This window comes from Macrobrachium nipponense, chromosome 23, assembly GCF_015104395.2.
Source record: "Macrobrachium nipponense isolate FS-2020 chromosome 23, ASM1510439v2, whole genome shotgun sequence".
Taxonomy (NCBI): Eukaryota; Metazoa; Arthropoda; class Malacostraca; order Decapoda; family Palaemonidae; genus Macrobrachium; species Macrobrachium nipponense.
This window is the reverse complement of record NC_061090.1, coordinates 1,577,181-1,603,476: the sequence shown is the minus strand read 5'-3', so window position 1 is coordinate 1,603,476 and position 26,296 is coordinate 1,577,181. Positions and strand designations below refer to the sequence as shown.

Below are 26,296 nucleotides of genomic sequence, written 5' to 3'. Positions count from 1 at the left end.
ATCGCATGTATCATTTTTGTCGGAAGAGTTACCGCGCGGACTTAACCTCTTCATTACCGAAAGTTTGTTTGGAGGTAGGTGGGTACCACCATTCAAAGTCTACTACACCGCACCGGGTGCATAAAGGTGGTATGCGTAGTACCACCAAAACTCTCTTTTCAGATAGGGACTTCCAATCATTCTGTAATTTCGGTTTCTGAAGAGTTTGGAGCAAAATAAACGTATGACACGATGCCAGACGTATGATGAACCCAAAAAATATTATTATTGCTTATAGTAGTGTGTAGGTGACAGGATGAACTGCGTCTCAACAAAAAATCACAAAACCAGACAAGCGTAAACATGTAATAACTTCTACCCAAGTAAAAAACCAGTTGTATCATCATTTACTGTATTTATTTATTATTCACATTACATTTTACAAATAAAAGATATGAACACCAGATAAAATGAAAGGTCGAAATAAAGCCATTATAGTAAGTTTAACTTTATTTATATAAAAAAACCAAACCAGAGAAAAAGCGATTTTTTCTGAGGACAAGAAACTTGAAAAATTAGTTTATTTTTAGATACCCCCTGATGCCCCTGAAAGTTGTTTTCTTTCTCCCTTTCTGTGATGAAACTAATCTTAGAAAACGTAGAAAATGACATTGACCAATTTTTGAAAGATATACTATAAAATATTTGCGATTTCCATATTATTGGCGGGGCTTTCGCTTTAGTTTTTGCTCTTTTTTTTGTTATTACGTGCTTATTTACGGTTCTATTTTGATAAATACTTTATGTGCATGTTCCAGGTGCGATATACCAACATTCTGTAAGACCGAATTTCTATTCAAGACCGTAGTTCTCACCGACCACCAGTGTCCCTTGTACAAGGGACACTGAGTTTCACATTTTTTTTCATAAAATCATTTATTTTCCCTGTAGGATGATAAAAAACTAACAGAGAATATGCGTTATTATAGTGCTAATAATACCTGATAATTTCATTAGCCTGTCTTGATTAGTGTATTTTTGGCAAATATTTTTACGATCGGCACCCCTCCAAACTTGAGTCACTACCGAGAGATTCAGTTCGGCAGCAAACGCAATGTTTACATTCTGCTCACCCACCCGGTAAAGAAGGGGTTAAGGAAAAAGTTTTTTCATAAATTCACCATAAATCGAAATATTGTGCTAGAGACTTCCAATTAGTTGCAAAATTAAGGTAAATGATTGAATATTACTAAAATATAAGAGTTTCAGCTTACAATTGCGTTTTTCGACCATTTCAGTAGAGTCAAAGTTGACCAAAGGTTGAAATTTTGGCACTTATTGTTATTTATATAAAAATATCTCAAAACTGATAAAAGCTACAATCATGAGTATTTTATTGTTGTATTCTACATAAAAATGCGCACATTTTCATACATAATATTTCATGTAACGGCTAATTTACAATGTCAAAGTGACGAAATAATTTCCGAGATGTGTCACAGATACTTTTTAGTGCAGCAAGAAAGAAATTCGCGCCTGCGTAACGATTGTAAACAAAACAACACCTTGATCCGTGAACTCCCAGCATCCCCCAAGGCGCATGATTCAAAAGTTTTTGGCTGGTAGGCCTAGAAGTATTTTTCCGCGAATTTTAAAAAAAACTTTTGTAAGTCGACGTAAATACGTCCAGTCGGCACACGGGAGACAAAAAATGTCGACGTAAAACACGTCCAGTCGGCGTAAGAGGGTTAAGTGAAATAATGTTTCAATGATATTTTGCTGTTTTGTATTAAAGGATATGTATACTGTTTGAGAATGCATTCCTTATCCTTGACTATGGTTACCATACAGTTTAATAGCGTAAATTAATTTATGCGCCCTACGCTCAGAAACTAGTTCTGCGTATGAGGTATCGTTAAAAGGCATAAAAAACCATCGTAACCTTGGAATTTGCGTTGTAATCTAACCAGAAACTTAGTTTTGTTAATTATGTATACTGGAAACAAGCAATGATTTTTTCATTATTTGCGCTTTTGGACTGTTATAAACTGCGCATCCCAAGCTAGTGTATTCATTCGCTCGGAAACTAGTTCCGCATATGAGGCGTCACTAAAAAAATTTAAAAAATACTACATAAAAAGTGTCAAAAATCATCATAACCTCAAAATTTTTTTTGTAATCTAAACAAAAACTTATTTTTATTAATATACTGTGCTAAACTATAAAGGATTCTTATCATAGTATGTGTTTTTTAAAAGTGTCGTTAACTCGGAGCGTCGGAAGCGTCAGCGTCGTAACCTCGGAACAAGCGTCGTAACCCAGGGCGGATTTTTCAATGAATATTTAAGAAAAAGCGTCGTAGCCTCGGAACGTCGTAAGTCGGACCCGTTGTAACCTGGGGACCGCCTGTATACCTTTATTCCCTATGAAGAAAATGTCAGGAAGGAAATATACTGCTAAATTTAAGCTGCAGTTGTGGCTGAAGCTGAGAAAACAATGTTCACAATGCTGATGAACATAAATTATTGTGCATCAGCAACATGGATGAAAATTCTAAACGATAGTGGAGAAAAGGGTATTTTAATGAAAAATACTGGGCACGAAAGAACATTTTACTCTAGTTTTCATGTCGATAAAAGATGAATATGTAAAGCTAATATCATGATGAAATAGGGTGGAAATAACAAACAGAATCTGTTAATTTTTTTACACAAAAAGACTTGCTCCCTAAGCTATCTATCAACGAAAAAAATAACAATTTAGTTCATAACAAGACATATGCAAGTCATACTTCAACTTAAAAACACTTCAAATAATGAAAAATAACCATGTCCCATAAAAATGTTTAGAGAGATTTATTTATGCTCACTAGAAGCAAGAAAATCTCTCTGAACAGAGTTAAATATGGTGAAATAAACTTACCTCCACCCTCAGATAATTTTTCCAAAACAAAACATTGATCATTTTCCTTGCATTTTATAATACAATAGTACTGTATAATATGATAATACATGCAGTATTATTGGATAGATACAGGTCTCATGGTGCTTAACCCTCTTACGCCGAAGCCCTAAAAATCAAAACCTCTCCTGTATGCCGGCGCCGGTTTGGAGTGAGTGCGGAAGCGGAAAAAATATTTTTTTCAAAAAATCACAGCGCGCTTAGTTTTAAAGATTAAGAGTTCATTTTTGGCTAATTTTTTTGTCATTGCCTGAAGTTTAGTATGCAACCATCAGAAATGAAAAATAATATCATTATCATATGTAAATAATGCGATACATGGTAGCGAAAAATGATATTGTTATTTTACAATAAAGTTTTGTACATACTTACCTGGCAGATATATACTTAGCTTACGTCTCTGACGTCACGACAGAATTCAAAACTCGCGGCAAACGCGACCGGTAGGTCAGGTGATCTACCCCACCCGCTGCTGGGTGGCAGGTGTATGAACCAATCCCCCTTTTTCAGTCATATTTTCTCTTCCACCTGTCTCCTGAGGGGAGGCTAGGAGGGCTATCAATCGTATATATCTACCAGGTAAGTACAGTAGACCCTTGACTCACGAACGCATTGACCCACGTACAACTCGATCCCCGACCAAAATTATAGGTAAAATTTCACCCTTGACCTACGAACTAACTTTGAGATACGAACAAAAAAAAATGCGGAAAATAAAAATTCTGTTTGGGTCATGAACTAATTTTGAGACATGAACATTTGAAAAATGCTGGAAATTTCTGGAAAATAACAATTCACTTTGTTTCACAAACTAATTTTTAGACACAAACATTTGAAAAATGCGCGAAATCGCCCAGCACACGTGAGAGCGTTTGAGTTGCCATGGGAACAGCCATCCTCCAGCCGCCCACGCACGGCGTCACCCACGCATCGCTTTTTGTCTCATCTCATTGTGTACAAGACGTTCGTCAATTCGCTTAGCATTTTTTTGCGCTAAAACTTGTGATTTTCTTCATAATGGGCCCTAAGAAAGTGAAGAGTGGTGGTGAAAGTAAGAAAGTGAAGAGTGATGGTGAGAAGAGGGTGCAGAGGAAGATAACCATTGAAATAAAGAAAGAAATTATAGAAAAGTTTGAACGTGGTGTTCGCGTGACCGATATCGCAAGTGAGTACAAGATGGCCAAGTCGACAATTTCGACAATTTTGAAAAACAAGGATGCCATTAAAGAAGCAAATGTTGCGAAGGGAGTGACAGTACTAACCAAGATGAGATCGCAAACCCTCGAAGAGGCAGAAAAAATAATTTTGAAGGGGTGGGACATGAGAAACAGATGGCAGGTGATAGTGTAAACGAGCCGATCATCTGCGAGAAAGCTCGGCAAGTGTATCAGAGTTTGCTGAAGGAAACTCCTTCTACTAGTGCCACGCCAGATGATTTTAAGGCTAGTAAAGGGTGGTTTGATAACTTCAAGAAAAGAACTGGAATTCACTCTGTAATTAGGCATGGTGAGGCTGCTAGCGCAGACAAGGCTGCTGCTGAGGCATTCGTGACTGAGTTTGCCGAGTTCGTGGAGGCCGAAGGATACGTCGCTCAACAGATTTTCAATTGTGATGAAACGGGCCTCTTCTGGAAGAAGATGCCCAACAGGACATTTATCACCCAAGAAGAGAAGGCGCTCCCAGGCCACAAGCCAATGAAGGATAGGCTTACGCTTTTGTTATGCTCAAACGCAAGTGGCGACTTGAAACTAAAGCCGCTACTTGTCTACCATTCAAATAACCCGCGTGCCTTTAAGCAGCACAACGTAAATAAGGCCAGACTGCCTGTAATGTGGAGGGCCAATACAAAAGCATGGGTGACACGGAACTTGTTTATGGAGTGGATTGATGAAGTGTTTGCGCCGACCGTGAGTCAGTACCTAACAGAGAACAAGCTACCCCTGCGGTGCCTTCTGATCATGGATAATGCCCCGGCACACCCTTCGTACTTGGTGACTGCAGTGAACATGACTTCATTCAGTTCAAGTTCCTTCCACCCAACACGACCTCTGTTCTCCAGCCCATGGACCAACAAGTCATTAGCAATTTTAAGAAATTATATACGAAGGCGCTCTTCTCCAGATGCTTCCGTGTAACTGAAGAGACAAAATTAACCTTAAAAGAATTTTGGAAGAAGCACTTTAATGTTTTTCACTGCATAACCCTCATTGATAACGCATGGACTGAAGTTACGTACCGCACATTAAATTCTGCGTGCGTGGAAAACTTTGGCCCCAGTGCGTAACTGTCCGTGACTTTGAGGGCTTCGATGCAGAGATTGTGCAAGAAATTGTGTCCATGGGCAACAGTATGGGTCTACAAGTCAACGACGAAGATGTTGAAGAATTGGTCGCTGAACATTCAGAAGATTTGACTGCGGACGAACTTGTTCAACTCCACAAAGAGCAGCAGGAGCAACTTGCTCGGGAGCAATCAACTGACGAAGAGGAGGCTGGGGAGGAAGTTACAGATGTCAGCAGTGATGTGATAAAAGCCGCATTGGAAAAGAGGAATGATGTCCTTGAATTGTATCATCCGGACAAAATTATTACGAACAGGATCGTGAATATGCTCAATGAAAATTTAATGAGCCATTTCAGAAGAGTTATGCAAGGAAGGAAAAGGCAACAGACATTGGATAAGTTTGTGATTAAACGTTCACCAAAAAAACCTAGAAGAGTTGAATCTCCGGAACGAGATCTCCCCGACCTGGATGGGGGAGGGTCTCCTTCCGCACAATAACCTCCTCCCACCCACCACCCTCCTCTTCTCTTGTCCGTCAAGCCAGAAGTCTCGCCAGTCATAGTAAGTGTTCACTTTACAAACGTTTTTATAGTGTTAGTTTACCATTTTAAATTATATTATTAGATATATTAAGGTTTTTTACACTGACTTTTACATTATCTGTGTAAAATAAGGCAAAATATACATAATATATTGGTTCGTAGGGGTCGAGAACCAATTAATATTATTCCCATTAAACCTTATGGGGAAATTAGCTCCGAGTCACGAACAATTTGGAACACGACCAAGGTCTAGGAACGGATTGTGTTCGTGAGTCAAGGGTTCACTAACTGTATGTACAAAACGTTTATTGGTAAAATTAACAATATCATTTTTTGTACATTGAAACTTTCCTGCCAGATATATACTTAGCTGATTGACACCCTTGGTGGAGGTTTAGAGACAGAGCTAACAAGGAAAAAGGGGAAACAACATCTGTTGTAGGATACTAACAAACCTTGGTTCTTACCTGATAAGGCTGAAGACTTCATAGGTACTGTCTATTAGTCTGCAAAGCCTGAAGAGCTACAGCGAGGGCGTGACCTACAGCTGAAAAGACTCTTTGGGTCTACCGAAGGGATTTGATATCCGCTTACTCAGTAGAATCTAAGTCGGATCATGTCAATGGGGATTCGCCCTCTTAAATGACAGAGCCTGACCACTACCTATGCAGGGAGCTCTAGCACAAACAGATCACCTAACCATTCTAATGTTAGCAATACGAATAGAAAGAGATGCCTACCCGCATCCTCTTTCAAACAACCATAAAAACACAATACAAACAATAGGGGAAAATTTTTTTTACAAAGGATATGCTTCAGCTCCCTGCCCCAGCACCGAATCCGCCGATACGTACGGGCCTAACGCGAAGCACTTATCGTAAGTAATCTTGACGTCTCTAAGGTAGTGGTTCGCGAATACTGAATTGCATCTCCAGAATGTTGCTTTCATCAGATTCTGGAGTGACATATTCTTGTTGAAAGCAAAGGACGTAGCAATGGCTCTTACCTCGTGAGCCTTGACTTTCAAAAGCTTTAACTGATCCTCACCGCAAGCCAAATGTGCTTCCTTCACGAGGCTTCTAATAAAGAAGGACAAAGCATTTTTAGACAATGGTCTACTGGGATCCTTTACAGAGCACCAAAGTCTGTCCTTAATGCCCTTAAGAGACTTCTTCCGCTGGAGGTAGTATTTTAAACTCCTCACAGGGCAAAGAGTTCTTTCTGGCTCTTCCCCTACCAGGGGAGCTAAGCCTGGAACCTCAAAACTCCTTGGCCAAGGATTTGAGGGGTTCTCGTTCTTAGCTAGAAAAGAAGGAAGGAAGGAACAAATCACAGAATCTCCTTTGAAACCTACCCTTGCTTCTAGAGCATGAAGCTCGCTAACTCTCTTGGCAGATGCTAAAGCCAAAAGAAACAGAGCCTTCTTCGTAAGATCCTTGAAAGAAGATGACTGGGGTGGTTCAAACTTCGAGGACCTCAGGAAACGAAGAACCACATCCAGATTCCAGCTCGGAATTTCAGTCGAGGGTTTCTTGCAAGTTTCGAAAGATCTTAGCAGATCATGTAGATCTTTGTTGATGGAGATATCTAGGTTCCTGTGCCTAAACACAGCTGCTAACATGCTCCGATATCCTTTGATGGTTGAAACTGCAAGACCGCATTTTTCCCCTGAGAAAAACCAGGAAATCTGCGATTTGGGTCACAGAGGTACTGGAAGAGGAAAGCTTCTGGTTTCTGCACCAACGGCGAAAGACGTCCCACTTTGACTGGTAGACTCTAAGGGTAGAGGGCCTTCTAGCTGAGGCGATAGCCTTCGCTGCCTTAGCTGAAAACCCCTTCGCTCTGACAAGACTTTTGAAGTTGAAAGCCAGTCAGATTGAGAGCGGGGAGGTTTTTGTGATACCTGTCGAAGTGGGGTTGTCTGAGCAGATCTACTCTTTGTGGAAGAGCTCTTGGAAAGTCCACCAGCCATTCCAGTACCTCTGTGAACCAATCTTGGGCCGGCCAGAATGGAGCTACCAGCGTCATTCTTGTCGCTTCCGAGGCCGCAAACTTTCTGAGTGTTTGACTCAGAATCTTGAATGGAGGAAAGGCATAGACGTCCAGACCTCTCCAGTCTAGAAGGAAAGCATCCACTGACACTGCTCCTGGGTCTGAGATTGGGGAGTAGTAGAGGTCTATCCTTTTGTTCTTTCCTGTCGCAAATAGGTCGATATGAGGTCTGCCCCATAACCTCCACAGGTCTTGGCAAACTTCTGAGTGCAGAGTCCACTCCGAGGGGAGCACTTGATCCCTCCTGCTCAGGAGATCGGCCCTGACATTCCTTTCTCCCTGTACGAACCTGGTGAGGAGAACAATCTTCCTTGCCTAAGACCACAACAGCAAGCCCTTTGCTGTTTCGTACAGGGAGAAGGAGTGTGTCCCCCCCTGCTTTCTTATGTAAGCCAAGGCTGTGGTGTTGTCCGAGTTGACCTGAACTATAGCATTTCGGACGTGAGGCTCGAAGGCTTTTAACGCCAACCACACTGCCATCAACTCTTTGTTGTTGATGTGCCAGGACACCTGTTCCCCCTCCCAGGTGCCTGACACTTCTCTTGACCCTAGGGTCGCACCCCAACCCGTCTCCGACGCGTCGGAAAACAGTACTTGGTTCGAGATTGGCATGTACAGAGACAGACCTTCTGCAAATCGGAGAGGGTCTGCCCACCACAGAAGGTCCTTCTTGATTCCTTTTGATATCATGAAGGAGAATTCCAGATCTAGAGAGAGACCCCTCCAATTCCGGTAAAGGAAGAATTGGAGAGGTCTGAGATGCAACCTTCCTAGAGAAACGAATTGCTCCAGCGAGGAGTGTGTCCCCAACAGACTCATCCACTCCCTCGCTGTGCATGCATCTTTCTCTAGGAAGGTCGTTAGTTTCTCTCGGCAACGAGCAATCCTCTCTGGTGACGGATATGCCCGAAAATCCGGAGAAACCATCCGAATCCCCAGATATATCAGCTCTTGACTGGAGATTAATTGTGACTTCTGGAAGTTCACCAGAAGCCCCAACGAACTTGCTAAAGTCAGTGTCTTTTGTAGGTCCTCCAGACATCGTTCTTGTGAGCTTGCTCTGATCAGCCAATCGTCTAGATAGAGAGACAGCCTCACTTCCTCCAAATGTAGCCACTGCGCTACATTCTTCATTAAACCCGTGAAAACTTGAGGGGCTGTCGAAAGGCCGAAGCACAAGGCCCTGAATTGGAAGATCTTCCCTCCCATCATGAATCTCAGAAACTTCCGTGAAGAAGGATGGATAGGCACATGGAAGTAAGCGTCCTGAAGATCTAGGGACACCATCCAGTCCCCTGGACGAAGAGCCGCCAACACTGAAGAAGTTGTCTCCATGGTGAACTTCCTTTTTTCTACGAAGACATTCAAGGCGCTTACATCCAGAATCGGTCTCCATCCTCCTGAGCTCTTGGGAACTAGGAACAGTCTGTTGTAAAAACCCGCAGAATGAGGATCTTTCACTAGTTCTATCGCCTCCTTCTCCAGCATGAGATCTACTGCTAGAGAGAGGGCTTGATTCATGATGGGGTCCTTGTACTTGGCTACCAACTCCCTCGGAGTCGTCGTCAACGGAGGTCTTGATAAGAAGGGAATGAGGTAGCCTTTGTTGGGGGGCGGACAATCGAGAGTGACCATTGTTGTCCCGCCCCTTTCTGGGCCCAGACGTCGGCAAACTTCAGTAGTCTGGCACCCACTGATGTCTGGAGAACTTGAATACTACTTCTTCCCTCTGATGGATCTAGAGAAGGTCTTCCCTCGTTTAGCGGGTCTAAATCCTCTAGAGGAAGAAGCTCTGGCAGAAGGGACTCCTCGAAAGGGCTCCTGCCTAACTGGAGTCTCTCTCTTGGTTTTAGCCTGGAAAGAAGTGTGAGGCTTCCTGGTAGACTGAGCTAGCATGTCCTGTGTAGCCTTAGCTGAAAGGGCACAAGAAACATCCTGAATGATCTTTTTAGGGAAGAGTTGAGGAGAGAGCTGAGAATACAGGAGAGAGGCGCTCTGAGCATGAGATACTGATTTCGTCAGGAACGAACAGTAAACAGATCTTTTCTTGATTACTCCCGCTCCGAAAAGGGAAGCTACTTCACTCGATCCATCTCTCACTGCCTTATCCATACACGTGAGAACACTGATAAGATCCTCAGGTGAAATGGAATCCGGGGTCTGCGTCTTCTTGGCCAAAACGCCCAAAGACCAGACTAGGAAGTTAAATACCTCCAGGACTCGGAACATTCCCTTCAACAGGTGGTCAAGCTCATTCATCCCCCATGTCGTCTTAGCAGACATGAGGGCAGAGCGTCGAGAGGAATCCACCAGTGAAGAGAAGTCCGAGTCTGCCGAGGGGGGAAGAACAAGGCCCAAGGGTTTTCCCGATTCATACCAGAATCCTAGCTTTCCAGTTAGCTTAGAAGGAGGGAAAGAGAACACCGTCTTCCCTTTCTCTTCCTTCGAAAGAAGCCACTCCACTCACCAAAACCTCTAAGCGCCTTCTTCATAGAGATTGCAGGCTTCATCCTGACACAGGATGAAACCTTCGAAGTTTTCGAGGTCGAAAATAACGATAGAGGCGATGGCGGGGCGACAGGAGAAAGGGCATCTCCGAATTCCTGAAGCAACAGGTCCGTCAAACGCTTGTATGAGGAAACGGAGGAATCTTTAGGAATTTCTTCTTCCGAGGGATCTGTTCTTCTTCCGCCGAAGATCCTTCATGATCCTTACGATGATAGGCTGTCTTGTCCTCAGCCGAGAGTCCATCCTTGGAAGAACGTCTGGAAGAACTCTTACATCTAACCGGGGAAGTCATAACTTCCGTTGAGATTCTGCCTGAAAACTCCTTCTTGTCCGGATGAGGGCGTACTCTAGGCTCTTGGCGCCTAACGAACGCAGGGCGAAAATCTGGCGAAGAGCGCCTACTAGGCGAAATGCGTCTATCAGGCTCCTGGCGCCTGTCTAAAGGAGAGCGGCTGCCTGGCGAAGAGCGCCTGCCATGCGGGAAGCGCTTATCAGGCTCTTGGCGCCTGCTGCGAGGAGAGCGAATCTCTGGCGACGAGCGCCTACCAGGAGAGAAGCGTCTGACAGATTCCCGGCGCCTAACTCGAGAAGAGCGAAAATCGGTAGAAGATCGCCTTGTAGGAGAAGAGAGCCTACCAGGCTCTTGGTGCCTGCTAAGCGAAGGGTGGCTGGCAGGAGAAGAGCGCCTGTCTACCGAAGGGCGTCTGGTCACAGGAGAGCGGAAGCCTGAAGGAGAGCGGCTACCATGAGAAAAACGTCTACCAGGCTCCTGGCGTCTGCCAGCGGGAGAGATCCTGTCTCGAGACGAGCGCCTGTCGGGAGAGGCTCGTCTACGGGAAGCATGCCTCTCGTCCGACGGAGAAACGATGTCCGCAGGAGAGCGCCTGTCCGTTGAAGAGCGCCTCGTACTACGATCCAATCCTGGAGAGAGGGCGGTTACTGACGAATAGCGAAAACCTGGAGAAGAGCTCCTGGACTTCTTTACCGGGAGCGAGACGTCCTTCCTACGACGAGAAGTCACAATCAATGAGTCAGCCAGAGCCATAATCTGCGCCTGCAGACTAGCCAAAACACGTGTAGGAGATTTAACAAAGTCCTTCATGGGAGACGCAGCTCGATCCTTACTAGGAGAGCGAAACTCCAAAGAAATCCTCGGTTTCTCCACATCCAATCCAAGATCTTCCGAAAAAACTTCAGGGCTGGAGGGGAGAGCGGAAGAAGCTTGCCAGGCTCTCTTCGACGGCCGAGAAGCTTCCGAGGAGCTCCAACCACGCTTGGGCGAAGGAGAAGGCGAAGACGAGAAGCATTGCCGTAAGACTTCTCTCTTGGCGCGATCCAAGGTAGCCTGGGAGCGAATAACAGGCGCTACCGAGGGGACGCCTGACCGGTGGGGATTCTCCCTAACCTTCCTGCGGCTTTCGACTTTCCTCCTCCACTGGGTCTGGGAGTCTGGAAGAGGTCTAGGCCTAGAAGCATTAGGGAGCCAATCAGACGCACCCTCCACTGCACTGGGATCACTGCACAAATCACTATCACTCTTACCTTCTAGCACTTTAATTTTCAACTCCATGCTGCGAATGGTGGCTCTCATAGTGTCCACCTCCGAAGGCGCATCTTCGGGTTCGATGCAGGGAGCAGGGGCTGAAACTGGTAAAGGCGCTACGTCTACAACAGGGTTATCAACTTCAAACTCGCTAGCGCGAGACCTACTAGAACTCCTAGATGAAGCTTTCCTAACCTTGTCCTTCTCAAGCTTTCTTACATAAGAAGAAAGCGCCTTCCATTCTTCTTCATTCAATTTTCCACATTCATTACAAGGGTTAATAAATGAGCAGTCATTCCCCCTACACCTCATGCATACTGTGTGAGGGTCTACCGCAGCTTTCGGTAGCCTCACCTTACAATCGCTAACAGAACAAACTCTGAACATAGTTGATTTCTTAATCTCTAAATCAGACATAATGAAATTCCAAGAATAATCAAAAGAATAATAAAAAACCGGTCCACAAATTGCAAATGCCAAGCCAAGGAGCAGGTACTTCACCAAAAATCCGATGAAACAATCCAGGGCGAAAACGAGAAATAATCCAAAATCGAGAGGTATCGACAACAGATGTAGTCGAGACCAGCGACAGAAAATATATGACTGGAAAAGGGGGATTGGTTCATACACCTGCCACCCAGCGGCAAGTGGGGTAGATCACCTGACCTAACGGTCGCGTTTGCCGCGAGTTTTGAATTCTGTCATGACGTCAGAGACGTAAGCTAAGTATATATCTGGCAGGAAAGTTCATGTACAAAAAAAAAAAATTCATAGATAATTGTATTCAAATCACGCTGTGCAAAAAACGGTCAAAGCTAACGAGTTACTTTTTTTCGTTGTATTGTACACTAAATTGCAATCATTTTGATATATAATACATAGTAAAACAATAAAAGCAACACCGGAAAAATATTATCACAAAATGATTTACGAATTCGTAACGCGCGGACGTAAAAAAATTTTATTTTCAAAAATTCACCGTAATTCTAAATATTGTTCTAGAGACTTCCAATTTGTTTCAAAATTAAGACAAATGATTTAATATTACGATACTGTAAGAGTTTTAGATTAGAATTGCAGATTTCGACCATTTCGGAAGAGTTAAATTTGACCGAATGTCGACATTTTTATATATATATTTTTTTATATGCACATATTTCGGAGATGGAAAAAGCTACAACCTTCGCTTATTTTTTATTGTATTCTTCATGAATTTGCACACATTTTGATATATGAAACTCTATAAAACGGCTAATATGAAAAGGAGCAAATATTAGGATAATGCGATGTACGTATTTCGGAGACTTGCGGCCGCGAATCGGCGCGCGGAGTGAAGGTAAATATATTTTTCAAAAATTCACCATAAACCACAATATTGTTCTAGAGACTTCAAATTTATTTCAAAATGAAGAAAAATGATGGAATATTACTAGGCCGTAAGAGTTTTTTAGCTTACAATTGCGTTTTTCAACTATTTCGGTAGAGTCAAATTTGACCGAACGTGATTTTTTTTCTATTTATCGTGATTTATATGCAAATATTTCAAAAAAAGAGAAAAGCTACAACCTTCAATCATTTTTTGTTGTATTCTACATGAAATTGCGCACATTTTCATATATAAAACTTTATGTAACAGCTAATTTTAAATGGTGCAAACATTTCGACAATCGCACAAAAAAAATTCTGATTTTTTCAGAAGAGTTACCACGCGGACGTAAGGAAAATGTTTTTTTTTTTTTTTCATAAATTCACCATAAATCGAAATATTGTGCTAGAGACTTCCAAGTCATTGCAAAATGAAGGTAAATGATTGATTACTACAAGAATATAAGGGTTTTAGCTTACAATTGCGTTTTTCGACCATTACGGTAGAGTCAAAGTTGACCGAAAGTTGAAAGTTTTGCACTTAACGTTATTTATATGAAAATATTTCGAAACTGATAAAAGCTACAACCATGGGTTGTTTTTTGTTGTATTGTGCATGAAATTGCGCACATTTCCATATATAAAACTTTATGTAACGGCAAATTTAAAAGGGTGCAAACATTACGACAATCGCACGAAAAAATTTATCGGAAGTTATCGCACGAACGTAAGGAAAAAGTTTTTTCATAAATTCACCATAAATCGAAATATTGTGCTAGAGACGTCCTATTTGTTGCAAAATGAAGGCAAATGATTGAATATTACTATAATATAAGAATTTTAGCTTACAATTGCGTTTCTCGACCATTTCGGTAGAGTCAAAGTTGACCAAAGGTTGAAATTTTTGCACTTATCGTTATTTATATGAAAATATTTCAAAACTGATAAAAGCTACAATCATGAGTATTTTTTTTGTTGTATTTTACATGAAATTGCGCACATTTTCATATATAATACTTCATGTAAAGGATAATATAATCCTTAAACGCCGAAGCGGTAAAAAAAAAAAAAAAAAAAAAGTCTCCCGTGTGCCGGAGGTGTTTCAGAGTGAGCGCGGAAGCGGAAAATATATTTTTTTCAAAAAATCACAGCGCGCTTAGTTTTCAAGATTAAGAGTTCATTTTTGGCTCCTTTTTTTTTCATTGGCTGAAGTTTAGTATGCAACCATCAGATATGAAAAAAAAAATCAGTATCATATATAAATAATGCGATATATGATAGTGCAAAAACGAAATTTCATATATAATTGTATTCAAATCCCGCTGTGCGCGAAACGGTTAAAGGTAACAAGTTACTTTTTATTTCGTTGTAATGTACACTAAATTGCAATCATTTTGGTATATAACACATTGTAAAACGATAAAAGCAACACAGAGAAAATATTATCACAAAATAATGCATGTATTCGTAACGCGCGGACGTAAACAAATATTTTTTTCAAAAATTCACCATAAATCTAAGTATTGTCCTAGAGACCTCCAGTTTCTTTCAAAATGAATAAAAATGATTGAATATTACTATACTGTAAGAATATTAGCTTACAAATGCAGTTTTCGACCATATCTGACGAGTTAAAGTTGACCGAATGTCGAATTTTTTTTATATATATTTTTTTATATGCAATTATTTCGGAAATAAGAAAAGCTACAACCTTCAAATATTTTTCGTTTTATTCTACATAAAATTGCGCACACTTTCATATATAAAACTCTATGAAATGCCTAATATGAAACGGAGCAAATATTCCGAGAATGGAACGTACGCATTTCGGAGATTTGTGGCGGAGAATCCGCGCACGGAGGGAAGGAAAGATTTTTTTTTAAATTCACCATAAATCTAAATATTGTGCTAGAGACTTCGAATTTGTTTCAAGATGAAGATAAATGACTGAATATTACTAGACTGTAAGAGTTTTAGCTTACAATTGCGTTTTTCGACCATTTCTGTAGAGTCAAAGTTGACCGAACGTGGTTTTTTTTTCTATTTATCGTGATTTATATGCAAATATTTCAAAAATGAGAAAAGCTACAACCTTCAATTATTTTTTGTTGTATTCTACATGAAATTGCGCACATTTTCATATATAAAACTTTATGTAACGGCTAATTTAAAATGGTGCAAACATTACCACAATCGCACGTATGATTTTTTCGGAAGAGTTACCGCGCGGACGAAAAGAAAGTTATTTTTTCATAAATTCACCATAAATCGAAATATTGTGCTATAGACTTCCAATTTGTTGCAAAAGGAAGGTAAATGCTTGAATATTACTAGAATATAAGCGTTTTAGCTTACAAATGCGTTTTTCTACCATTTCGGTAGAGTCAAAGTTGACCAAAGGTTGAAATTTTGGCACTTATCGTTATTTATATAGAAATATTTCAAAACTGATAAAAGTTACAATCATGAGTATTTTTTTGTTGTATTTTAAATGAAATTGCGCATATTTTCATATAATACTTCATGTAACGGATAATTTAAAATGGTACAAAAATTATGTCAAAGTGACAAAATAATTTCCGAGATGTGTCACAGATACTTTTTAGTGCGGCAAGAAAGAAATTCGCGCTTGCGCGCCTGCGTAACGATTGTAAACAAAACAACACCTTGATCCATGAACTCCCAGCATCCCCCAAGGCGCGTGATTCTAGAGTTTTCGGCTGGTAGGCCTAAAAGTATTTTTCCGCGAATTTTTAAAAAAACTTTTGTATGTCGACGTAAAATACGTCCAGTCGGCACCCGAGAGACAAAAAATGTCGACGTAAAATACGTCCAGTCGGCGTTTAAGGGTTAAAATGGTGCAAAAATTATGTCAAAGTGACGAAATAATTTTTGAGATGTGTCACTGATACTTTTTAGTGCGATAAGAAAGAAATTCGCGCTTGCGCGCCTGCGTAGCGATTGTAAACAAAACAACGCCTTGATCCGTGAACTCCCAGCATCCCCCAAGGTGCGTGATTCAAAAGTTTTCGGCTGGTAGGCATATAAGTATTTTTCCGCAAATTTTTAAAAAAACTTTTTTGAGCAGACGTATGATACGTCCAATCGGCATACGGGAGACATTTTGACTCGACGTTTAATACGTCCAATCGGCGTAAGAGGGTTAAGCTGCCGATAACCAGACAATGACACTGTAAACCCCAGTTATGTATACATTCAACAAGCGCCATAAAACCAAAATGCCAATAACCGGGGGCTGCCTGTATTTTTGAGTTTCATAGAGTATTTTTGGTGGAAATAAACTGTGCTCAAGTATTTATGGAGCAAGCTTCATATACAAAATCTGAAAAAATTTCTAAAACGAAATGATGTAGGTGCGACCCTCGTAGCCACTCAGGAACTAATGGCAGGTGATTCAAAGTCCTGGATCGCAAGAGTTGCCGGACCATAGAGTGACTGATTTAAGAGGTTGGACTGTAGCAGGATAAAGAAATATGGAGAGCCAAGGAAATCACTGAGAAAGGAGATAGATACCTAATGGGAATTTAGGCAGAAAGAGCACAGAACAAAGAGCTATGAAAGCTCATTTTACACAACTCCATGAAATGAAGAGCAACGCAAAAACTTTTATGAGATGATAAAGTACTTTTTTAAGCAGACGTTCAACAATCTGCTCTTACATCTGATGAAACAAAATGGATGTTTATTGTTGGAAGGACACAAGAATTTGGCCCAAGGAAAACCCACCACACACTACTCATCAACCATGATTTTAATTCTTTGTAGTTCAATAATTTGCTCTTGTCTTAAGGAAAGAAAATTTATGTTTATCGTTGTAAGGGCATAACAACTTGGCACTAAGAAAATGCACAAATCTGTAAGTCTTTGATGTCAAACTCAGTAGTCTAATTACACTACACAATGACCATGATTTTAATTTAGTATCATGCAGTACTTACGAAAATCCCTTATTTTCTGCAGGAAGAAATACCGATGGAAAATCATCCCACTGAGGTAACGGTGATGCCTGCTCACACTGCTCTGGAGTTGGAAACCCTTCACCTAGTGTCATATCAAGAAGTCCAGATCCCCCTCCATTTCTGAAAATAAAATAACAGAACTAATTTAGTTTAATTATATAAATATCTGTTACACAGTATCATTTTCATTTGTGTATTTTCCAATATTTCTACCTTTATCTTTTTAGGCTTGCAAAACTAATTAATTAAACTTGATTAAAGCACAAGTACCAAAAAATTTATAAAATACCCATCAACTGCTTCTGCACATAATTTTCACACATACAAACCAATATAACTAGAAGACAATCCTTTTTACACTACAGTACAGTATACTATACGTATTAAGGACTAATACTGAATAAATAGTTCAGAACAAGGTAATAGATTCCAGAACCTGATGGGAAATGCAAAAACTGCAAAAATGCAAAACCCCTTCTAAAACAGCTTATAACTGGCTTATAACTGCCAAGTACTACATAAACTAAAATGCTTATAACTGTCTTAATTTAATATTTCACTGCATAATTTATTAGTTCAAACAAAAATATACCTTAAATTATCATGCTAAAACAACTTATAATTATTTCAAACAAAAATAATCTCATACCATCATCCCAAAACATCCTAACACATCTTAGATTAGTTTGTTTGTATGGCGTTTTTACATTGCATGGAACCAGTGGTTATTTAAAACAGGACCAACGGCTTTACATGACTTCCGAACCACATTGAGAGTGAACTTTTATCACCAGAAATACACATCTCTCACACTTCAATAGAATGTCCGAGAATCGAACTTGCGGCCTACTGAGGGGCTCATCCTAGATTAGTACCCTTTTACAACTGTTACTCTTAAGTATATATGCCCCCTAAAATGCTTATAACAATGATTTACTCTTTTTAAAATATCAATGTACACAGCAAAGTACCAATAAAGGGATTTTGACAAAGGAAAAATCTATTTCTGGGCGATGACTTGTGTCGCCCAGTGAAATATCCTTATAGCACTCATTTCTAAGGTATAAATATTGCTAAATATATCAGAGAAAAAACTAAATGGTTAATACCAGGATAAACCTGGTTCGCTCACCCCTGTATTAGGGTGTCGGTATAAAACTGGGGCGAGTGATATCACTACCAGAGGTTTTCTGCCAGATAGTCTCTTCCTTTGTCAATTTTCCCTTTCAAATTAGGCGCCATACCAGCGCCATCTACCGCTACTACTAGTGCCTCGATAGCCATTCCTGAAAATAGCTCCCAAGCTTGGGGTATAGGGTGAGGAAGGAAGGGGTGGGTTCACTGGGCGACACAGGTCATCACCCAGAAATAGATTTTTCCTGTCAAAATCCCTTTTCTGGGCTAAACCTGTGTCACTCCATAAAATAGTAACAGAGAATGTTCCCACAAGCTTGGATATACTCTCTATAAGACTACTGGAAGGGAGAAACTAACTCTAAGGTAATTCTACCCTATTAAATCAAATTCCTTAAATCTAAACAGATTTTAACAATATCTTAAGTCTAAGTCCTTACTCTAGTAAGTTTATACCATTACCGCAAACAATTACTGGTAAAGCTTGTGTGATTACTGTGTCACCAAGTAATACTATATATTATACATATGTATAGTTGGTAGTTAATTATACTCAGTACAAGAATGGTTCAATTGTACAATCCAAGTGAAAAAACCCCGAGATGAAGGCTAGAGACTAAGCGAGGCGGTTAGGAGAGAAAAGGAGCTAAAGAAGAACAATGTCTTTACGACTAGGTATGTCAACATGACTAGGCTGTGTTAGGGGAAACAATACTCCCTCACTGCCACTGCTGAATATTTAAGGGCTTCAAGGATTTAAGGTAGTGGTGATTAAATACTTGAATTGTTATTCTAATTACTTAAGTGAGACTGTTCCACCATCTCTCGAATGAATAAAGGACCTGAAGTTTATTTGAAGTTCTGTCTAAAAATGATCTCAAGTTCTGACTGGACATAGCGATAGATCCTGTGGAAGTGGGACAATCTTCTAGGGGGCCCACCTACTCTGAGGATCCTTGTTTTACAGTAGAATCGTACTGACTAGAAAAGGGGAGTCGTAGGAACTAGGGGAGAGATTAGTCAGGACTGTCAAATCTCGTGACAGATACTGAAACGATTCTGCATAGCTACGGACCTCTCCGTAGACTTCCGTTGTCTGATTCTAAGAACAAGGTGTTAATAGGATCCATATTGGCATCTTTTGTGCCATAAAATTCATGAATTCCATAAAGTTAGGGAACTTCGAATCCTTGAGGAAGCGCCCGCCGTCCTTGCTTATACTAATTGTGTTAGTCTGGGGTTGGGGGTCCGTCTGGGGCGGAGTCCCCATTCCCCTAGTAACGGGTCACAATTGCTAGAGTCCGTTGGGGCTAACAGCCCGATCCGTCCTTAGAAGGATGTGAGCTAGTCTAGAACATCCATTAGTAGATTTATTGGAGGGAAAAAGTAAATCCTCTGCCAGATGTTCCAATCTATCTGGTATCCGTGGCCTGGGCCATGGGGTCCCGATTGAGGGTCACATGAAATATTGTAACTTGTGGTTGGATTCTTGTGGCAAAAATCCTACTTGGAGATCTGGATTCTGCTGGCTGATCCATCTAAGTGACCTGTTGTCTAAGGGCTATTCCAACTATAGCGGAGTTGTCCCTGACAATGCATCTGCCACTAAGGTCTCGCTCCTACCAAGTGAGTTGTTGGCAGATGCCACTGTTTCTTGTTGTCAATGAAAAGATTGTTATCATGACCTGATTTATGTGGCTTGATTGAAAGCTCCTCTCTGAGGAGAGTTTACTAAGAATAGAATACTGCCATGGCTTCCAAACACTGTTATGAAGCTAGCAAGGCGTTTGGGACCAAGTGTCCTGAGCGTTTCCATATTGGGAGTAGTCTCCCAAACCGCTTAGTGAGGCGTCCATATGGAACACTAAACTTGGCGGATGGAACCATACCGGTGGTGATTTTGTCAGATTCTTGACTTCTGTCCATGGACGGAGTCTCTCTGTAAAATGTATGGGATGCAGGAACTTTGTCTCGCAATTACCTGATCGCTCTACTCCGCCAAACCCAGAATATAACCTTCCGTTGGTTTATAGTGGGGTCCCTGTTACTGACAAAAATTGGAATGAACCTAGGACTCTTCCTGCTTCCTCCGGGATGTATGTCTGCATTAAGGAACTGTCTCACAGCCTTGCTATTTCCTTTCATTTCTCCGGTGGGATCGAAAGTTGTGTGATCTAAGGTCCCATTGTTTCCTAAACAATGAAACCATGGTGTCGGAGTGTGTAGGGATTCCTTGTGATTTGGAATCCTAGGAATTCCAGAAATTTTATCACTTATGGTTGCCTTGAGACATTCCTTGACGTTCATAGCTCAGATGAGCCAGTCGTCTAGGAGATTACTAGGCTTATCCCTTAGGTTCTCAGTTATTGTACTACTGTTCCGCTATCTTGTAAATATTCTGGGTGCTCTGATAAGCCCAAATGGCCTTACCTGAAGGCGTAAGCTTGTTACCTAGTCTGAAGCCTAGGAAAAGGCAGAAGCCCACGCAAAGGAGGAAGTGACTTGCTACCGGAACAGGATAGTAAGTATCTATAAGATTTATAGGTGTTGTGACGGGCCCCCCGGGGAAGTAAGGTCCGTTCCTGCGAAAACAGTTAGCATATGGAACTTGTCGTATTGAATGTATGAGTTCCAATGAGACAAGTCTAATATTACTCTTGGTTTAATTGAATCTTCATGGAATCGCTGGAGAAGCGTCCCTGAAATTCTAAGTATTTGCACCTGTAATTACTTTCTTCTACAGAAAGTCTTATGTGTCCTTTATCTCATCTGGCATTTCGATGTTGATAAATTTTGGTTGATGGAGGAGGGCCCTTCCCCACTCCATACCCGACCTTTTGATACTACACTGTGCAACCAAGTGCTGATTCCCAGCGGTTCTTGAATAAGCACCGCTTTCCTCCTACCTGAGGAGTCTCACTGGTTTGTCGAAGGTCGGTTGCGCCGGCTTCCTGTGGGGTCTCTTCCTTGCCGGAAGTTCTTCCGCCAGCTCTACGGAAAGTTGCTCTGGCTCGGCTACCTCTTGTGAACCTGTTGTATTCGTGACATACACCTGGTTGTTATCGGAGGCCTTATGGCCAGGGAAGAGGTAAAGAAGCCGAGCTTTGGTGCTGCTGAGAGGGCTGGTTCTACAGCAGCACGGACTGTTGGGGCTGACCATTAAGGTGGATGGTTGATCTAGCTGGCCTACTGGAACGGCTTGTACCGCTGTTTTGAGGTTAAGTCGTCTAGAAAGACTAGAACCCCTTTAATCTCTGCTTACCCCTGGGCTGTGTTCCAGAGGATTCAAATATCCTCTTGGGGATCAAGCCCCAGCAAACTCGCAAGCTCTGGTTGACCTTAGCTGCTTCACTCGGGATTCTGTTCACTACGGTCTCAGGGAACAAGTTGGCCCCCCAGATCTAAGCTTTGATGAGTCTATTAGGTTCATGGCGAATAGACGCATCGGCCAAGACGTGCTTTCTGCAGTTCTTCCTGGCTATTGCAAAGTCATACATTGCACCGTAGAGTGTGAAGCAATGACTTGTCCGGATCTTGAACCATGGTTCGTCCGTATAGACCGAGGTTGTCATTTCTGCTATAGTGGCGGAATTGATAGACCTAGTCAAGCGACTTCTGGCTTCATACTTTGCCTTTACCATTGCTTCTGGGAGTTTGGGTAAAAGCTCGCTGAAGAGCGTTGTAGCACAATTTTAATTCAATATGCCTACCAAGAATGTCGCCGGGGCGTCTACCCCGCATCTCATTCCTCACAGACACACCACGGCTGGTAAATCCGTCTCTCTGATATAATGTATAGATTTGTCCTTTGCTGTTGCCTGAAGTGTAATCTCTACCACTTTAGAGGTACACGAATTGGGAGTGTCGTCTAGTACCACAAAAATCGTGAAGGGATTATTGTGGCGAGTCAGTTTGGTATTTGTGCATTCCCAATCTGCCAGGGTTTGAACCCAGGCTGATTGAGCCTGGTCTCTGGGGAAAATGGCCATCTCCCTAGGTGCTTTGTCTTCCTAGATCAGTGCATTCTCGATCAGACGTGTATAGCCTGAACTAGGGAATTGGAGACCCGGTGAAAGGAACTCAAAATCCTCTACTGGCCGGGTTCCCCCACCCTCAATCGTCAGCATGCCCTCTGAGAAGGGGTCATGTGTTGGTAACTACCAAGGATTATTGTTTTGAAGGGACACAATTTGGATGTGTCTGGTACTGCCCGGAATTGTTGTGGCTTTCCGGGTTGGAGGACTCCTTGCTTTGAGGTCTCCTAGATCTTCAGTCCTTATACTAACGACTGAATAGACTGACCTAACGTTTTTATATTCGAGAACAACTGAGTTGTGATGTTATTTAGAATTGGACTTAGCCAGGTTACCCATCTCCTGCCTCAGCATGCTGGAAAACAAGTTGGGTTAAACCCGAGATCCTGGGATCCAAGTTTAGATGCCTTTGTCTTCAATACCTGCCAGTGTGTGGCAGATTTTGTCGCTTTCGTCACCAGTTTGGTGGCTGATGACAAACTAGAATGACTTTCCCAAATGGCCATCAGCTAGGAAGGGACTTGTAATAGACCTATGAGTGACTATTTCAGATTACCTTAGGGATTACTGACCCCGGCTTATCCCTCGAAGTCGTAGGTATCTTAGTAAACTCTTAAAATAAAAAAGAAGAATGAGACGAGCTAAAGGGTAGTCCTTTTGCCCGTTTACTAAATGCTTCTCATAGCCTACCTTCGTCCTGGGTATCGGCCTTCATTGGTTCATGGTCCAGGTTGATTGCTGCGACCTCTCCAACGACTTCTTATTATAAACCTTCTAGGTCCTTTGCCAGCACGGCCTGCTTATCTTTGTGGATCTTGGCAACGATCGTGTCTGCCAAATCTACTGGTACCGTTGCTGATACTTCCTCATTTGGGTAGATAAGGGAGCTTCTGATAGAGATAGTTACTTTTAAAAGTATGCTCTTTAAAAGTATCTTAAGTCATTGATAACTATCTCAATATTTCTCCAATTATTTCCAATATCTCATTCAGTGAACTAATCATTCAATGAATTGGTACATACCGTCTCGGTAGTGAAGTCCCAAAACCAAATTGTAACAGACTTCACTCTCAACTGGTTGCCAGACCGACAAGTCGTTCATTGGACCGCACAGCCTGCGTGAGTGCGGCATACTTCCTGTCTGCCCTGCTGCTGCCGGGTTGCAGTACAGGTTGTCTTCTGACAGCGTACCATCTGTAATTACAAAATGATACATAAGTACCTTTGTATGGACTCGCCGGATATGTATCTGGCGGAGTATGTAATGTTAGAATCAATACTGGAATATCACTACATGTAGATCCACTGGAGGTAACTCTGGTGGGACCTGCATACTACATTGTCGTCGCCGTAATAAATTGCGGCCGCATGCATTATGTAAGATATACATACATCCTCTCCTGCCAGCTCCGACCCCGCTATGCATTCACCTCATAGTCTTGTAATAATATATATATATATATATATATATTAAGCTTAATACCAACAAAACCGGGGAAAGTTAGACTTGGCCTGAATCCGTCGGCATCGGAGAGGTTTTCTTAGTAAACTAAGAATGCCTCTGCTAGTTCATGGCCGCTGCCACCGGGGTGGGGCGCCGAGGTATAAATGAAAACGGGGGAGAGAGGCTAGGTAAGGATAAATAAATGCCTCGATTCTAGGTTACCTGCTGGGGTCGACTACCCGGCGTAGTACACCGATCGAAAACAAAGTATATTTTAAAACAAATTAAAATAAAATAACTAAATGAATATTGTACCGGAGCACAGAATCTATGCTCCTTCCTGTCCCAGTTCCTTTTCAATACTATCTCTCTATCTCCCGGGTCTAGCTAAGGAATCGAAACGGGAATAGGTAAAACCTAGGCTTGAATCTGATCGTAAGGGAGATCGTGTTGTTATATGCATAACTGAAATGATCTCCGCTGTATCCCGGGCCCACAGAGGCAGAAGGATAGATAATGTATGGAGGGCTGAGGATAGGAAAGGCAAAATTCTTGTTCCGGTCCCAGTTCCCTTTCAATGCTATCTCTCTATCCCCCGGGTCCAGCTTAGGGATCGAAACAGGGGAATAGGTAAAACCTAGGCCTGAATCTAATCGTAAAGGGATCGTGTTTGTTATATGCATAACTAACGATCTCCGCTGGATCCCGGATCCGCCGAGGTGGACGGATAGAGGACGAAGGGAACTGGGGATAGGAAAGGCGAGAAGAGAGTACGTGGCTAATACTGTCGTAACGAGCCAGGAAATTTACCAGGGCTCGTCTGGGTAGGTACCATTGTACTACTCCTACTACGCAAGGCGAGGAGTACCCCTTCTGACTATACGTAACCACTCCCCCCCCTCCAACCCCTCTGCAAGAGGGGATGGACTGGGATGGCTACCTGAAGTAGCGTTAGCGAGTTATGTCATCCCGTCAAGGTAAATGGGGGGAAGGAGGGCGTCTAGAGGGGTGGCTCACACGCGATCAATTGGACACTACGACCGGCCAGGTGGAACACCTCGCAGTAAGAAGTGGATCCAATTGATCAAAGGGGCTGACGGTCTATAGACCGACTGCCCACTGATTACAATAATACAATAATTTATATGATAACAAACGCTATACAATAGCCCTGGTGCGAGAGGGGATAAGGATAAAGAGGATAAGTACATAATTCTGTTTAAAGAGCAGCTGGCTTAACCTTCTCTCGATCGGAACGATCTGGTCAGGACAGCCAGGGTGGCTCTGAGCGGCTAGCCTAACCTTCCCGAGACGTGATTTCAATCACGATCTGGCAAGGTAGGCCAGGGAGGCTCATGAAACAGAATAAGGTCCCTAAGGGCCTTACACCCCTCCCTCAGGGAATTCCAGCCTGGTAAGGTGAAGGAGGTATCCTCCTTGAGCAGACCAAGGGAAAAGAGGGGAGGGGGGAGGGTGATAGGCTGAACTCCCGATCCGACGAATCGAAGGGGTGAAGCCTCTCCAGTGGAAGGAATATCCATCTGACCTACTTCCCAAACCAAGGAGGAATCTCCTTGGTTTGTGTAAGTAGGTCCGAATCATCCTCGCGCCAGGATATCTATTATAAAACGTCAGGATATCTACAATTTCTTTGTAACTCTTGAGTGAGTGCAAAATCAATAACACCGCGGCTACAATTAGTATAGGAGACCAATTGGAAGTCGTCACAAAGTTACGGGTAGCGATGTATGTAATGGCTGACTCGGGAGCGGTGCAAGCTAGGCTCCGTTTATGTAACATACGACTAAAACATACTTATGATTAATTTCGCTACCCTTACAAACATAAATTGATAATTGCAGTACTCAACTTAGATACCGAAGATTCCTGGCGTTTATAGCATCTCATTTTATTCTAAAATAATGTCGTTACAGTCAAAGACACAAGTGTACACGACAGTGCTATTTAAAGGAATGGCTATCGAGGCACTAGTAGTAGCGGTAGTGGGCGGTAGATGGCGCTGGTATGGCGCCTAATTTGAAAGGGTAAATTGACAAAGGAAGAGACTAAATGGCAGGAAACCTCTAGTAGTGATATCACTCGCCCCAGTTTTATACCGACACCCTAATACAGGGGTGAGCGAACCAGGTTTATCCTGGTATTAACCATATAGTTTTTTCTCTGATATATTTAGCAATATTTATACCTTAGAAATGAGTGCTATAAGGACATTTCACGGAGCGACACAGGTTTAGCCCAGAAAAATGTTTAATACAAATTAAATAAATCTTAAATACAAATTAAATAAGTCTCTCTTACAGAACGTTTGAGAACTAATAAAGTTACCCCTTTACTGTAAATATAAGCCACTTTCTCTCATTCCAGGTTAGCCCTAGACTGAGCATAAACGGTGTTATCTCTCTCTCTCTCTCTCTCTCAGGATAATGTAAGATGTACCTGAAATTATATTA

General features: G+C 41.9%; 1 protein-coding gene across 1 annotated transcript in view; it reads right to left on the bottom strand.

Moving 5' to 3' along the window:
- LOC135195790 (tetratricopeptide repeat protein 17-like) overlaps positions 1-26,296 on the bottom strand; it is a 163,099-nt gene that overhangs the window by 15,636 nt on the left and 121,167 nt on the right. Inside the window, exon 9 of the mRNA XM_064222271.1 lies at positions 17,193-17,333. Within this exon, the coding sequence (XP_064078341.1) occupies positions 17,193-17,333 (141 nt within the window). The remainder of the gene's footprint in view (positions 1-17,192; positions 17,334-26,296) is intronic.